This window comes from Eutrigla gurnardus, assembly GCF_963514095.1.
Source record: "Eutrigla gurnardus genome assembly, chromosome: 8".
NCBI lineage: Eukaryota > Metazoa > Chordata > Actinopteri > Perciformes > Triglidae > Eutrigla > Eutrigla gurnardus.
This window is the reverse complement of record NC_139922.1, coordinates 16,343,254-16,360,170: the sequence shown is the minus strand read 5'-3', so window position 1 is coordinate 16,360,170 and position 16,917 is coordinate 16,343,254. Positions and strand designations below refer to the sequence as shown.

Sequence of the window (16,917 nt, the reverse complement as noted above, 5' to 3'; positions counted from 1 at the left end):
ACACGACTTTGATATTTATTTCACTTAACTACGTGATTTAGACACATTATGGGTACGTACTGCTTTAATTACTGCAATTTAAAATCCCATTTGACAAAATAAATGCACCACGAGACAGCAAGTCCAGCTACTGCGCTCCATAATCGATTCCTTCACACATACGTCTTCATGAAGAATGTATGAAACGACAAAACAATGCGGTAAGGAAGTGCAGCACTCGCTAGTTTGCAACATCATTTTTCCAGCAAAGACGAATAGGTCTATATACAGTAAAACCTTTTCCAGTGTGCCGCCTGAATGCAGTGCATATTCATATAACAGCGATGCGTTAAATCAAAAAAGGAAAAGGAAACAGCAGCCAGGGTCAAGTATCCGAGCAGCAGGTGCTTTCATGACGGGAGGGGACAGCCCACAACCTCCTATTTGTTTTGGACTTGGCATCAAAGCCCTGCTTGAATAATTACATTCAAGATTCTCTGTAAAAACCCATTCAGAGATGCCACGCTGAGGTAAAAGCCTAACCCTTCTCAGCACTCCTTTTCCAGATACTTAAAAGAATAAATAAATCATTTATTTGAGAACACTTATGTGGGGAAGACCCGAGAGTCAAGTCAGTAAAAGTCCGTTCTAAATTGTTTTCTCTCCAGTATTCATGTTTTCAGAATATTTAGCTGAACAAAGGTTTACCAGCATAATCTTTCTAAATTCCTTTTTAAAAAATGTCTCTGCACATAACGAGGCACAAGGAACATATTTTGTGTTGGCAAGTTATGTAAATTAAAACTCACCTGTAAGAAAACAAGAATGCTTTTAGTCCTATTTAGAATTTGGTGTAGTGGCGCATTTCAGCCTCTTGTGGCCGAATTGAGTATTACAACAACACACACTAAACATGATCCAAAAATGTACCTGCCAAAGACAAATAAACTAACTCAGAACATTTTCCTTTTCCCTTTTATTTCATGGATTTTAAAAATAAGGTTAAGGTGATGATACATGAATCACGGGAGAGAAAAAATATTAGATCAGAAATCCGAAAATCCGAAAATGGAACATGAGGATTTATTTGATCAATTGCCTCTCAGGCAAATGTGATTCAGATTTTTTTTCAGTTTTGAAAACATTCTTCTGTAACCAAACTTACTCAGTCAGAAGGCAGCAAAAACGTTGAAGCTAAGTCAACTTATCCCACCCAATTAAAAACCAGTAAAATGTTACCTTTTTATAAGTGATTACTGCAGAGATAAAAAAAATAAAAAAAGATAATTTACTTCAAAATTGTGTTTGTTTTTAATCTGTAAAGGAACATTCTGTTTTCACTCTCTACATGCAGATGCATATCTACAACACATCACAAGCGGAGCCTTCATGTTCAGTCGGTATTTTGACTCCATTCCTTCCGTTGCCTCTAAAATCTTTGTGACAGAGCAAAGAGCAACCAAGCCAGCTTTCTTACCAGCTAGACTCCTTTAAAATCTGTGCAGTTGTTCAGTGGGAGACCTCATGCAAGAAAGCCCCAGGCTTATGCACAAATTCTGACACAGTTCCATTTCCCTGTAACGGTTATATCTCAGAAAGCACACACGGATTTCATGGATTTATCTACATTATACATTTTAGATTCTATAATGAAAATTTACTCAAGAAAGTGTTGGAAATACTATGTACTCAAAGTTATATGGATGCCTCCAATCCATTATATTTTGAGAACATCAACTTTTTATCTGATGAGTTATTTAACCTTTTCTTTCTAAACTCAGTGGAAAAGTAAGACATTTTCATCTGCGTGAAACATTCTCCTCTACACCGACACACATTACTGAATGCATGATGGGAAACTGATTAATGTTTGCCCTTTACAGACATGAATGCAAACAGCAGACATCATCTGACCTTTAATTCCTTAGGAATCTGAGGAACTAACTTTGAAGAATGTTACACAGTTTTTCTACTTTCTGCTGTTACTCACACTGTCTGGAGTTGTGCCCTCTGTAAGGTAACACTCCATCATAAGTATACGTTCCATCATAACTTACCATATTGAAAATGATGGCTCCGTGTTTCCACTGTATTCTTTGAGTTTCACTGATTTCCATAACAGCAAATATTTCCTTCCAAGTTACTTAAGGCATCGATCAGCACTTACTGCGTTACCACACAAATCGCAACACTTGCAACAATAAATGCAGACTCACTCTGCTTACTATGATGAATTACACAATCCGAGCACGTCTCAAAGATCTGCCGATTGATTTTCATATCAAAGAGAAATAAATGAAAACCAAGAGAGCATGGATTGGTGTCCCTTTCGAGAAATGGTCATAGATAGATAGATAGATAGATAGATAGATAGATAGATAGATAGATAGATAGATAGATAGATAGATAGATAGATAGATAGATAGATAGATAGATAGATAGATAGATAGCACGCAAGTGGTTCTTTTAATTTGGTGATTTGAGGTATTATTAATATATATATATATTATTTTAGTATTTAACACATCGACGACAAGAGTACAAATGAGGTGTTAAAAAACTCATCCAGAAAGGCAGAAACGGTGAAAATGCATCACGTTCACAAGCAGCTCGTCATGATAGTGAAATGCACACGTGCACACGTTCACATCGGATCAGCACACGTCATTCAGGGCGGATTTGCGAAAATGTATTTCATAGTCTTTCATCCCGAACGAGATGCAGGAGTCATTAATAAAAGTCAGTATGTGTGTGTGTGTGTGTCGCTCACACACACACACACACACACACACACACACACACACACACACACACACACACACACACACACACACACACACACACACACACACAGGCGCGCGCTCATCTTTATGGACCATTGATAGCAAATTCATCAGAGGCTCATGACGGTAGTAACGCCTGAGCTCTGACTGATGAAGGCAGCCTGCAGTGTCCGCTCTGGCTGGGAGTGCTCTGCTCTGGATTAGCTAGTCAATTCTCATGAGCAGAACAATCTCCCCGCGACGCCCGAGGAGATGACAGGGTCACGCCTGATGAAAACGGAAAAAAAGGAGAAAAAAACAAAAACGGATCTCGCCTTGGGGCACTCCATCATAGAAATCGGACTCTCATATTCTGTATTAACGGAGACAGTGATGAAGAGATATTGGTATTCAGGATAACACATACGGGGATAGATTGCTATTTATTGATGAGCACACCAGAGTGGAGGCGAGCCTCAAGTCTCCAAGGTCTTTAGCCTGATATAAACTCCTGATTGCTCTGAAGTTGGAGGATTAAAGGGGAGACTATGAAGATGTCGCTGAAGCTTTTAACATGATCATGATTATTTAGTCTATAAAATGTAATAAAATGGCCTGAAGAAATGTTTGTTTGGTACCAAACTAAATATTCAATAAATAATCACATAAAACAAAGAAAAGCTGCAAATTCAGAATTGTTTTCCTTGAATCGATGCCTTCGCCGTATAAACCCACAACCTGAATTCCACAAGAATTTGAGGCCGTCACCGTTAATTCACATCAAAGTCATGTAGATGACAGTGTCACTCGCTGCATGGCTCCCTCCCTTCCAGTCAGCCAGTGTCGATCAAGCAGCGTACGCTTTAACATCACAGAATCTGACATCCACATGCTGGCAAGCCTATTTCATGCTTCAGGTCCTTGGAGCAATGGGGGCTGAACTTGTGCGAGAGTGGGGTTAGAAGAGAGCTCAACTTAGGAAAAAAAAAATGATCAGAGAGAAAGATAAGACGGTAATCTCAGCCGCATTCCACCACGACTCGGTGTCTGTTGTCTTAAAACCCTCTCGCGGGTCTGTGGATAGCATCAGCCGCGCTGGCCAGGACTCGCATGCCGGTCCACAGACGTGTCCTCTCAGACCGTTACATAATCAGCCCTCGCTCTCGTTTCACAGCCTGCACTTGGACACAAATTGACAGCGATCTGTCAAAACAATGCGTTTCTTTTAGAGTCCTTCTCACATCTATGAGGTGGAAACCGCAACCGGCGAGATTGCCGTCGCTCTCAGGCTTCCGATGGACAGATACGCTTCAAACGTCTTTGTCATGGAGATTAACAACGAAGTTTCCACCAAACTGGAAGCTCCTCATGAGAAGTCTACACGTTTTATCATCCCCCCCACCCCGCCCAAACATTTTGTATTAGCAGGCATTCAGGTGGCAAATAAACGCTGCAGAAACACACACAGAGGCACTTCTTGGATATTGTAATAGCAGAAATATCCACTATGTGGCTGTTTTAAAGAGATAACTAATGATGTGTACATTGCTGTCTGAGGTGGTGCGCTGATGAATCGGTGCTTTGCTGAGGCACTTCCTCCTCCAGGTCCTTCCTTTTCTTCTGGATAGCTTTCACCGAACACCATGAGCATGTTAATTGGTTGCAGCAGGCCGAGTAATAATTGCTGCTGGTTATGCTTGATGAGCCGCGCTGGAGAGAACAAGTCACTCATCCAGCCAATGATACCGAATAGAATCTATGCACATTCACAAGCTATCGACAATTAGCTTGTTTTTTTGCATCTATTTTTGCCGGCTTTTCCATTTTATTGTTACGTGTTGTTAACGCAGCGCTATTGTGTTTATCTCATTTCCCCTGGGTGTTGCTATTAAGCATATTGTAAACAAATGAGCTGTTATTTTAACAGAATAGACGTGTCGTGCATGAGTGGGAGTCAAGCAGATAATAACAAAGCCACGATTTCTGATGCGGCAGGAACAACAAATACGCTTTTGGAGCCAGATCGGTGCACAGAAAACAAATCCGTATTAGGTGGAGGAGCGGGTCAGCTGATGGCTGGTGTGCCGGCCACGTGTGTTTGTGTGCATATAGTTGAGAAATGACCTTTGGTGCCGAAGGCTAACAGTGCTGTTATTTATAGTCCGGGCCAAATGGGAGGGCAGATACTGTGTCGCCATGGATACTTCATCAAACTGTGGAGTCTACAGACACGGAGGCTGCGTACCTGTATATGAGGTGGCTCCCACCATTGTGACTAACCTCTGCACTCCCTCCAATCAACCAAACAAAGCCATCAACAAACATTATCTGTTGCCAAAAATAAATGGTGCCGGCTAGAAGAGTCAAGGCAAGGTGACGATGATGATTTGGCAGACAAATTAGAGTACGGCGGTGCTGAATCAATCCCGGTTCCCCTCCTTGGATACTTGATAAGATCCCGGGACTGAAATATGTAACTGATGGTTATGGATTTACAGTTGAAGAAATTGGAAAAGTCCGTCACAAGTTCTGAGGTCCACGTGGATATTTGATGATCCGGAGAGGAATGAACGTCTGAAAACAGCGGCCCACAGGGCGATGAATCTGATTTGTGATGGAGTCAAAATAGGCTGCCAAATTAATCGCCGATTTTGCTGTGGAGTAAATGTGATTAGACGCCGGTGTGCTCAGACAAAGAGAGAGGGATAGCTGGAACGTAATAAAGGCTCATCAGTCTGTCCTCGCCGTGATAAAAAATGACTCCACGCTCTCTGGAAGGATTCGCAAAAAAAAAAACCCTGACTTAGCACGCCTCGCGATCATTACAGTTGCTTCGCCATTATCTCCGACTCCATTCTGACGGGCAGCTGATTATCTTTTAACGCGTTCCAAATTGTCTTCCGCGTCTGCCTCGACGGGAGGAAACTAGCTAGCACCCGAGGGGGGGCCGCTTGCTGCATTCACCTGCGGCGCAGTCAGTGAAAGAAGGCAATTACACAGCTAGGACCAAACTCAGCTGCTCACGCAATTATGTTGTCAAACCGAGCCTGCTGGAACCACACACACACACAAACACACATGTGTTGATTGACAGTATATGCTCATATGAACATGTCCATGCATTTGGATGTAAATATAAACAGCTGATCTGAACCTTCAGACAGCAACAGGCTGCCCAGCGAACACCAACAAGCCTCTACTTTATAGGCCGCTTGGCAGAAGGTGTTAATCCCCAGCATTAAACCCTCTCTGACATCATATAACTCATCCGGAGACAGCATTCTTCTGTGAGTGACGGCCGTGAGACATAACAGCGATGTAATGGGAAATTATTTGGGGGCGCCGTTGCCGGACTAGCAGGTCTGACACAGAGAAGATCCAAGAGCATTTCTCCGTTATTCTGCCAGGGGGGGAGAAATCAACAGCGGGTGTGACAACACGTAATCTGCTGCTATGGTTACGAGCGATAATGGCTGCATGACTAACGTTGTACAATTTCAGTATTGCAAAGACAAACCGCAAATGAGCCAAGTGGTAATCACAGAGGCCGTCACAGAAATGTGAGACGCAAAGGTGAGTAACTAAGAGCACAGTTGCAAATACAAAACCACACCTGCGATAGTAAGGGTGAGGCAGGAGACTGCCATCCATAGCCTCCAGGTGTTTGTTTTGCTTTGAAAGCACTAATTGTGTCACAAACACACCTCGGGTGTTTAAGCCTGACGGATTTGTGACGTGCTCCAAAGACACAGCTGACAGTTTGACCAGTTGAGTCCCACATTTCTGGCTTACAAGCTCATGACATTTGTAGAAACCACAGCAGGCAGAACACAGTGGGTTTATCTGTCTCATGTGAACTTTTACCTCTGGTCCGAGGTTGAAGGGCAGGTGAAACACCAGCATATAGATAAAATGCAGGTATTTGGAAGCAAAACAGAGAAGCGGTTGTTCTCACAATCGTGACACGTCTCAGCCGGTGTAATTTAATGCTTTTCAGTTCAAATAATCTGAAACCGGTCTGGCTGACGCAGCTAAAAAACTCCTGTGTGAATGTAAAACGTGTATTCAGGCTAAAAAAACAAAACAACCCCAGGCCACAGTGTTTACAATAGAAACAGGACACAGCGCCTTCTTTAGGTGTTTGGAGGCAAACAGCGGGAAGGCGTGAATGTTTTTCTATCTTTTAACTTTATAGGTCAAAGGTCAGATCCCACTGTTAATAGCCCGGTCTCTAACGGCTCATTTGTGTGAATGTCAGTTCGGTCTCAGCTCAAACTGACATTAAAGACAACTGCAGTGCAGAAAAAGTCAATTAATGGTGGAGTCTGTGCTCCACCGCTGCTCTGAGGTCAGTGCAGGTTAAAGTCTCCCAACGGCTCAGCACCAAAACAGGTGACTGGCTGATCCACTATCGACCGTGACTCCTGCCAACATGTGAACATGTCACTCTGTAAGCTAAAAAGACAGGCCGCCTGTGCTTCCCCTCCTGGGATCTGACCCTGAATAAGCAGCTTTTGCCTTTTCTCACTTTGAAAGTTCAGGACCGAAACTCAAGCTCTGGTCTGCTAACGCTGCTGCACTTGTCTCTTGCGCTCACTCACCAGACCTTCCCGGCTCCCCGTCCGACTTCATCCCCTCCCCTGAGGGGAGTTTTCCAGAGGATTCCAGGATTCCAGGATCTGTCAGGTGTGTGCTGGAGACTTTCAGTAAAAACACAAAGACAAACTCCCCCCAAAAAATCTTCCTTTCTCAAGTAGGTCTCACTCAAACTACGTCCATTTTCTATTATTTCTTTCCCCCACTAAAATCCGGCTCAGCTGACACCAGGAAACACATCCAGGAGCTGCCGTTGTGTCTCTCCCCTCACTGAGTGTACCTGTTCAAGGCGACTCCCACGGCTTCAATGATACAGTACACCCGGCCCCTCCCCCCCTCTGCTCAGATGGTTTACTAGGTAAGGGGGAGGAGACCAGCAGGGCTGTCACAATGATTTTCCCACATTCAAACGTACAAACACACGTATGCGGGGGAGGAGCCCGGCCAAGGTGTGGGCAGGTTAGTGTCGGTGTGTGTAGTTGAACACCGGCAGGCAGCGCAGCCACAGGTCTGCCAGCTGTTGACTAGCCCGAGGGTCTCAGTAACCTCATACCTTTAAAACGACACCAGGGGTATCAGGAGCACCATTCAGGACCACTCTATGTTCTTTATTCAGACGAAAAAAACATTAAGATAGATTGTTCTTTGTTTTCTTTCAAGGTCATTGGTCCACATTTTTTAATAACTTGAACAAACTACACTTAAAGAGTCATGACGAGTTAAGTAAGTAAGTAAGCCACAATATCGGGTGGATTTAAATCTACAAGCACGGGATACACACAGGATATTGTCATCGTTCTGTGGATTAAAATACGGCTCACTTTTAAATTGTAATAAAGTGGATATGTTTACGCTTCAGAGTTGAAGTTGTCTTTTAAAGCTGTCTACATTTCAGGTTCATTACATAATTTGAGTTCCTGTGGTTGGCGTGGAAAGTAAGCAAACAGACCCTCTCATCACTTTCTCCATTAGTGAAGATTTGCATGTTTGTTCACACTATTTCTGTGTGCTTGTTTTATTCAACCTCTCCTGTAGTGACATGAGGGACTGGTGACCTGATTTTAAACAAAGGTGTTAAGCCTGTGCAGTAATTATGCGTAATTAATCAGCTTGCAAGGTCAATGATAAAACCTCTTAAAAGAAGCAGAATGATGAGTCCATAAAGGTCACCTCTACAAGTACATACAGAACGAGATTAGTGTAGAATTAGTCATAAAAAGGAATTATAAAAGACTCGTCAAGCACTGATTGAATGATATTTTAAAGTTATTTCCCTTTCATAATAATTGTAATAATTTAGAATAAAGCAGTGTTTTCTGCAGAGCCAGAGTGTGTGAGGCTGAATGTAATCAGCGAATATTACTAAAAATAATTCCTATTTTATCAGGCAAGGTCCCATTCAGATTGGAACAATTACTTATCTTAAAATAGAATCCCACTACACTCTCACACACACGTGTGAATCGTACTATATTTACATTCAATATATGGGTCACACTGCCGGTGCTGCAGAAATACTGTACAGTGAGTAACAGGAGCTCTCACTGGCCTCCTGGTGGCCTGTGCTGAAATTCTCCCAAGCTCTATTAATCAACGTGAGCCCCTTCAGACTCACACTTAAAGAACCTGCCTCCATTACATTGCAAAACAATGCAGGGTGTGAATTTAAATTGAATTATATATCTATTGATTAATCAACAATAATTAACCACTGAACTATGCTTAATTTATGACATGGCTCATTGGAGACGTGTCATTGTCCTAAATGCACTTGTTGTGATCAAAAGGCCGTATGCACACTTCAGTACAATGAACCAACTATATTTGGTCAATATGCCAAAAATCTTGATTGGGTGCAGAGATGATAAGCATTCAACGCACCGTCCGTCTCTCCAAGACAAAAAAGCGGCGAGAGAAAAGAGTCCATTGTGTCCGTGCATAATGGACAAAGTGAGGAAATTGAATACTGCCTCCTCAAAAGGGGTGTTTGTGGCCCGTGCAGGTCTGCAGCTCAAGTGATGCGTGGCAGATTAAAAGCTGACGGTACAGGCACAAGATGACAGCGAGAGGCTTTGTGTTGTGAACATGTGTGTGCATGTGAATATACAATGATTTCACTTCACGATAACGCCTAAAAGGGTGTTCAGCAGAGAGCGGGGGGGAGAGTGCTGCTAAACTAGATTATACTTCTCAGTTGGAATCCAGTCCTCCATTTAAAAAAAAAGAAAAAAAAATCCTCTTACACCTCTCACGTCTTTTCATGAAATTATTGCAAGGCTGCGTTAGTGATGTTGGCTATTCAGAACATCATGTGCCTCTGCCTAGTACCGCTTGGTTTAGGATTACAAATCCAAGAATGAGAGTTGACTCAGCAGTCAACTCCCCGTTCAGGAGGGAAAAAAACTAATATATAATAGTGCCATTTATCATGAGAAGCTGTGGGTTGTTATTTAAAGGAATACTTCACCCATTTGCATTAAGCTTAGTATCATTAGAAACCCGGTAGTATTTTTGAATGGTCGTGCATCATTTCCATATTTCCCAGAGAGACGGAAGATCTCCGTATTTCTATTCGAAAAAAGAGATGACGCAAATATTGTCATTTTGCGTCATCGGAGGCTGCTTTGGTGAGGCTACAGACCTATTACAGATCAGTGGTGGGACCTCCCTTCAGACTTGGAGTGTGAGAGGAACTGGACCTTTCATTTTATAATAAAACTGCTGCTCTGCGGATCAGTGGGAGTGGCCTGCAGAGCTGTGTATTGTGGGAGTTGTTTCTTCCATCCACATGCGCACAAAATGTCACTGTCTGCCTTTTCTCGATCAAGAAGGCACCACATTCGAAAATGTATTGTACATTTCAACTACATATATGACCCACTTTAAATACAGATTCATGTTTCCACCTGAAGTATTCCTTTAAAGAATCGTGCTGGTTGAATTGTGAAATGATTGCAGGGCATCTCCCTGGATGCTGGATGCTCAGGAGAAGGTCATGTTTATGACGAAGGGGGCTTTAACCACCTAAAATGATGTCGGGCTACAATAACAAGATACTGCTGTGATTATTATCATTGTGGGCAAAAAAACCACACACTAACTTTGCCTGCTCAGTAGATGGCAGACTACTGCATATTAATTAGCCTGCTCTCACTCCAGACCTGTTGGGACACTGAGTGTGAGGTAACTAGGAAGTGGTCCAGCTGCGGCTCGGGCACCGACGCTCATGAAGATGAAGCGCTAATCAGCAGGTCTGTTGGGCTCCATAATTAAAAGAGCGTACTTGGCACGTGCTGCCTATTTATACTGCATTAAGACGGCATAGAAAAACACACTTCATGGATGTGTGTCTTGGAACGCATGAGGACATCGTAAAGAAAATAAGTTCTGGGATGTCTGGTGCTGATGATTTGAGAGCATTATCCCTTAAATGAAAAGCAATGGAAGGAGACTCTCTCTCTCTCTCTCTCTCTCTCTCTCTCTCTCTCTCTCTCTCTCTCTCTCTCTCTCTCTCTCTCTGCAGTCAGTTTACACAATAGCTCAAAGGACAGCAGCACCACCTCACGCTGCCAAGAAGACGTCAACCTTTCATTGTTTATGTGAGAAAGGGATGAGAGTCAAACAGAGAGACAACGATGGAAAGATTTGAAATTAATTAAGTGTGTGTGTGTGTGTCGTCAACTTTTCAGTGCAGGTCTGGGGCTTGTGAACAATGTGGTGTCCATCTTTTTAATGCCTTGTCTTCAGTCTGCCCTTTGTTCCAACACACACACATGTTCACACACATGTTCACACACATGTTCACACACTCACACACACTACCTCTCCTCATTCACACTTCCCTGTTTTCCTGTACTGTGATTTTTTCCCCCAACGCTGCAGCTTGCACAGCAAAACCTTGGAACAACCCCTGCAGGAAAGATCAGCCCACGAGTCACAAAGTGCGAACTAGTAGAGAAAAAACAAAAAGCAAATAGCCAGTGAGCTGTGAAGATGACAGAGTAGAAAGGAATAACGGTCTGAACAGGGTGTAGTGATAATGGCAAAGAGTGAATCACTTCTGGGTCGGAGAAAATTGCAGTAGCGTTCACTGTGGCTTGAATTTTCAAGTACTTCGCACTTCTAGCCACAAACTAATGTGTTACGCTGTCAGGAACCAGCTTTGCTCTATATGGTTCAGTGATGATTTGCATTTTAAAATACAACATATTTCTGTTTGGTGACATTTGACATTTTGGGACATTATAATGTTTATTTATCAGACATAGCGAGCTTGCAACTTCTGAACTGATACTTTATAGACATGGAGCTGATTATACTTCTTGCTTTTAAGTCAGATTTTGAATGCAGACTTTTTATTGCACTGATGCTCCATTTATGTCACGTAAAGACCTGAGTAGCCTCTCTCTTCCACCTCTGGAGAAGATGTAACACAAATGAGGAAGTCTAGTTTGAGTAACACATTCATGAGCTTGAGGACCAGTTCACTGGAAAGTACTGGGAGCATAAACCTTCCATCCTCCATGGACAGTTTCAAGGCAAAGAATGCTGTATCGCCATGTTTCAAGGCATTCTACCTGGAATGTGCACTTGCACATATTTGATTGGTCACTCATTGCATTATGTTACAACATGAGGTTGCTGCAGAAGTAGATCCATTTTATGCTGTACAGCCCTATTTCTTCCCAGAGCCCCCTCTGTGCCAGGGTAGTAGTTTCACTGAAATGACAGAGAATGCTGTTTTTGTCGCAGTGCTGTTAGTCGACCTGAACACGGTGTTAGACAGGTAACGAAACCACTGAGTCAGCTGACTTCGGTTATTGAAGTTTCTTTCTCAGGTAAGTCGTACTCTAGCTAAGTGGGTCACCCGTGGATAACTGCGGCGGTGTAGCAAGGAATGTCGAGGTCCTGGATTTGTTATGACCTTGAAGATGTACTCCCCTACCTCAGGCAATACACATTCATGGGAAGTCTTCTCTTCTTGAAATGAGACCTGAGGGTGTGCAACCTTATATTGTCCATCTACACTGAGTCTTAAAAGTATCTGCCTTTCTGCACTCATTTGTTTGCCTGTCTGGATTTCCCTACTTCTACTACTTCTTCTCTGTTCAGTGATCAGAGAAAAGGACCCGGCAGCCACCAGGTACCACTCTGCTCTCTTCCAGATCCAGATCTGACAGCCACCCTCCCTCTCCACCCTCACTTCCGCTACCAATTCCCTACTGCCAGATGCCAGCTCAGATTATGTGCCCGTGGGCCTTTTTAACAGCCATTTGAAGGGCAGGCAGAAGGTATTACAACTGGTGACCGGGTTTACCAGTTGGCTGGTTGCCTCGTGTCAGACTCCAAGGTGGAATTCAGGAATAGAGGACACACCTCGGGTAGATCCTTGGCGCAGTGCTGGGTGGCTGTAAATCCAGAACCTAACGAGGTGTTAGCACGTTTCTGGAATGGTTTCTGAAAGTGCTCAACACAATATATGGAGTGACATAGAATATAGAGTGTGTTTCCTGCAGAGTGCAGCTAAGGAGCACCACGTCTCTTCTGGATGTCTGAATCTTACTTTCCTACTTCATGACTACTGGTATCCAACAGTAAGTTCTATAAGGAAAACATGAAAGGTACCTGAAGTCTTTTTTAAATGCTATTGTATATACAATTAATGAAAAACATATATTAAAGTCATTTTAATACACCAGGTACAGCTTAACTGGTGTATTACATTTAAATGTACACTCTTAAGATATATTTCAACAACGTTCACATGAATCTATATTTTCTATTTACTCATTCATCTCCTGTGTGCTTAGAAATGTATTTGGTGTGACTCTGTGATACCATCACCGACGGATCGAAGGCTTGCTGTGAATCAGACGAAGGTCACTAAATTGCTGTTTCTGGTCCATTTACAGTACTCAAGCAAAAGTGACGGACCAACACAAAGAACTTGCCGGCCGGCAATTTTGAATGCATTTACAGTACACTACACATCACATGGCATTCAGCTATGAGGGGGGCACATTGCTTAGCAACCGTCCCTGTGATAAAACGATTCAAGACACGTAGTGTGCTGGAGGGACCCGACATCGTCCGTGATTCTATTATTCTGCATTTAGTAGAAAGTATATGAAAAGCCCCGATTGATTATTTGAACGAGCACAGATCTTCATTTAGACCACGATGTTATATGCGGCAAAGTTAAACGTTATCTTTGATGGAAACGTTTTTATATAGAAATACACCTCTGTGGTGCAACCTGCCTCTGAATGGATTCTAGCGGAAAAAGAAAGAAGAACAAAAGAGGCTCAGAGGAGAAAGATAATAGAAGTTTGTGTCTCTGGGAATTTGTCTCATGTTTTAATGCAACCAAGTGTTGCACACACACACACACACACACACACTGTACCCGCATTACTCCTCTGATGACTGCTCAAAGTGAGGCTTAAATCTCGCCCCCCTGAAATTCACCTTTTGACTTTATGACCTTTGAGGTCCCCTTGTCAGCCGCCTCCTGTAACGAAGCAGTTTGAGAGTGACAGACGGCGGATCATCAGACTGCCGCTCTGCTCCTTTTGATAATTTCAGCCTCTCTGTGGTCCCTAATGGAAAAGGCCAGAGGCTCACGGGCACACGGCAACTTCTTTGTCTTTGAACATTGCAGCACAATGTTTGAGATTTAATGAGATCCCAAGTCTGTGGCTCCACGGTGTGAATCTCCCATCGTGTGACTGCAATCTCAAATCTGAATTAGATTTTCCCTTCCTCATCTTTTCTTCGGTCGTAGGAGAAGTCTGGTTGGATTATGTCAACATTCTGGATTTCGAAGATGACAATACGGACAATATTTGTGAGTTGCTAATTCTGAAGTATGTGAATTACAGTGGTGAGGCCTGGATATAGTCACTCTCCCGATGGCTACAGGAGGGCTTCAGTGGGGGCAGGTGTTTTGGAAAGTGTCAGCACATGTGAAAAATGGGAGTGCTCAGCAGGGACCGCTCCACATGCACCCACACCCACCAACCACCGCCCATACACCTTCACATGCTCCCTTTCTTTATTGTTCTTTTGCTCATTCCTGTTTCCCTTTCCTCCCTCCTTCACTGGATTCTCTCTCATTAATCAGAATATATTCACAGTATGTCCCGAGGCAATGTTTCACCTCTTCCTCCTCACGGTGATCTTCACCATTCCCCCTCTGATATTTTCCCCTCTCCTTCTCTGTCTCTGCTTCCCTCCTCGGCCTGTTTTTTTTTTCCTGGATGCCCAGACTGACCTCTTTGCACCGACCTTCCTATTTACACCAGCCCACATGCCGAGCTTCACCCAGATAGTGATATCATTGCCAGTTAATGTGCAGAAGCAGCACCTGTCTCCTTAATGATACAGTGCTCACTGCTTTGTTTCCCCTCTCCTTCCCTTCCTCTCTCTCAGTGCAGACCTGAGATGAACTTGCTGATAACCCCTCAGTTCCCCGTTCTCATTCTGATGAAACTTGTATGATATCAGCACGTGGCCTTGGCCAATGCAGGGGTTGTTGGTGTGAGTGCATGTGGTTTCTGACGGATCCTGCACATTTACAGCACCCAGGAAACGACCACGGACCGAGTGCACCAGCTGGTTCCTGCTGAAGGAGTGTGTAGGTGTGCACATTCAAGTTCATTTTGCACATAATGAACCTCATCAAGCACAGTATCTGCATGCTTGACTCCCTAATGACTCTCAAACACAACACATGGTTTACTATCTTTTTAACTTCTTCAATTGAATATCAAAAAAAACCTGACTTCAGATCAGCACCGGTGAAAGAAATAATGAGATCTCTAGAAGATATCCAAAGTAGAAGTACACACGAATATTACTGATTCAATGACATTTTAACATCTTCATACTGCGTTGGGTAGTTTAATGTATAAGTGCTAGAACCACGAGGCAGAGTACACCACCAAGCGGCCCGGACCAAACCTCCCCCACTCGGACTGAACATTCAGGTATGGCTGCTGAAGAGCTGAAAGCTGACATTTTATCTTCCTTGAAGGGAGAGATTTCTAATATCATAACGGAGGAACTTAAAAGTGTGCTGACAGACGATTTTACGATGAATTGAAAATGTCAAGGTGGACATTGAAGACATGAAGGGCGGATTATCAACGTGGTCAGGTGAGGTGGTCTCACTTCAAGCTACGGTAACCAGCCTCCAGAGTCGGGTGGTAACCCTGAGCGTTGCGAGGACACGGAGGGTAGGATGAGGCGGGGAACGCTATGAGGCTGAAAAGGGGTCCGCTATGGTCTTTATCCAGCCAGACTCCGGATCAAACACAAACAGGTATAGGTATATCCGGAGGGTAGTCATCCCTTCTACAGAGGCCAGAGACTGAGAGCATCCTTCCCTACTGGTCCAGACAGTAACAGTAAAAATGGCTGATTATGATGACTGACATTTATACTTCTATATAGTGTCAATACAGTGTTCTCTCCTTTTTATTTATTTAGCCCATAATGTAGCCTTATAATATAGCCTCATTTTAACTCGAGTGTCTCTTCCACAAGGTCACAATACCATATTTGTAATATTATTATTTTTGTTATTATTATGTTGTTATTGTGACTATGACTACAACATCCACCTCAACAGTGGCTCTAAAGGAGACTTGTTTTTTTCCCAATGTTACTATTTTAATAGATTTATCATTTAAATGTCGGTTTTCCCATGAGGAGCTGTTTGACACAATATTTTTGCTAGGCCCTGCAGCAGCCTTTTATATTCCTTATCTTAGCACACCGCAAGCACAGTCAATTTCAATCTGAAGACTGTGCACTTCTGCTGCTTGTCTTTGGGGACCAGGTCACACCATTCTACTATTAATGTTAGCTAGGTCTAGTTTTACTGTCTGTTGTGTTTTCCCTGTTTTGATCCTCGTGTTCCTTGGGGATCCTGCGTTAAACATGAAAACAACAAGGTTGTCATGTTTCTCCTTTATCCAGCTAATCGCCTTTTTTGGAGTTACAAAATGCTCCAGTATTCATTTCCACCCACCATGACTCACATTACAATATACATGATCCATGCACCAAATGTATGTATTTGCTTCCCATCTCTTCCTCTCTGCTGCCAGTACAAGGGGATTAAGGTAAAAAGAGTATGTCATAAACTTTGGCTTAAACACCAATCCGTAGAAGCAGGCCTTGTAGATATGAGACTACACTTTTTATTCAAGCAGACACACGTCCTACCCAAGGATCGATACTTCTTTACCCCAAGGTGGAGTTGTATCAGATATTGAGATACTGCTCATAACCATACATAGGCCACAGACCAACATCTAAGCAATGGAGAGTCAATGCATCCCTCCTTAATGATAAATAATTTATATAATTCATCAAAGAAGAGCTCAAGATATATTTAGATTCCAACACGTCTTCTATATGCTCATCACATAGCACACATGTAATACATATCATCTTCCATTTTCTTTGTTTCTCTTATTATGCTTTTCATCTTCTGGATGGGTGTCTTTTCTTCTTTCTTCTTTTCTCAGAAATGTATATACTGCATAGTGCATGATGAAAACTAAATAAAAAC

At 42.9% G+C, this 16,917-nt stretch overlaps 1 protein-coding gene across 13 annotated transcripts in view; it reads right to left on the bottom strand.

Annotated features, from left to right (window-relative positions):
- Positions 1–16,917, bottom strand: part of kazna (kazrin, periplakin interacting protein a) — a 161,924-nt gene that overhangs the window by 28,914 nt on the left and 116,093 nt on the right. The window contains exon 1 of one of the 13 annotated variants that reach the window (XM_084014626.1): positions 7,343–7,596. The exons of the other annotated variants lie outside the window; for them this stretch is intronic. Coding sequence (XP_083870752.1) covers positions 7,343–7,373 — 31 coding nt within the window. The 5' untranslated portion in view covers positions 7,374–7,596. Of the gene's footprint in view, positions 1–7,342; positions 7,597–16,917 lie in introns of those variants that run through there. 13 annotated transcript variants of the gene reach the window in all.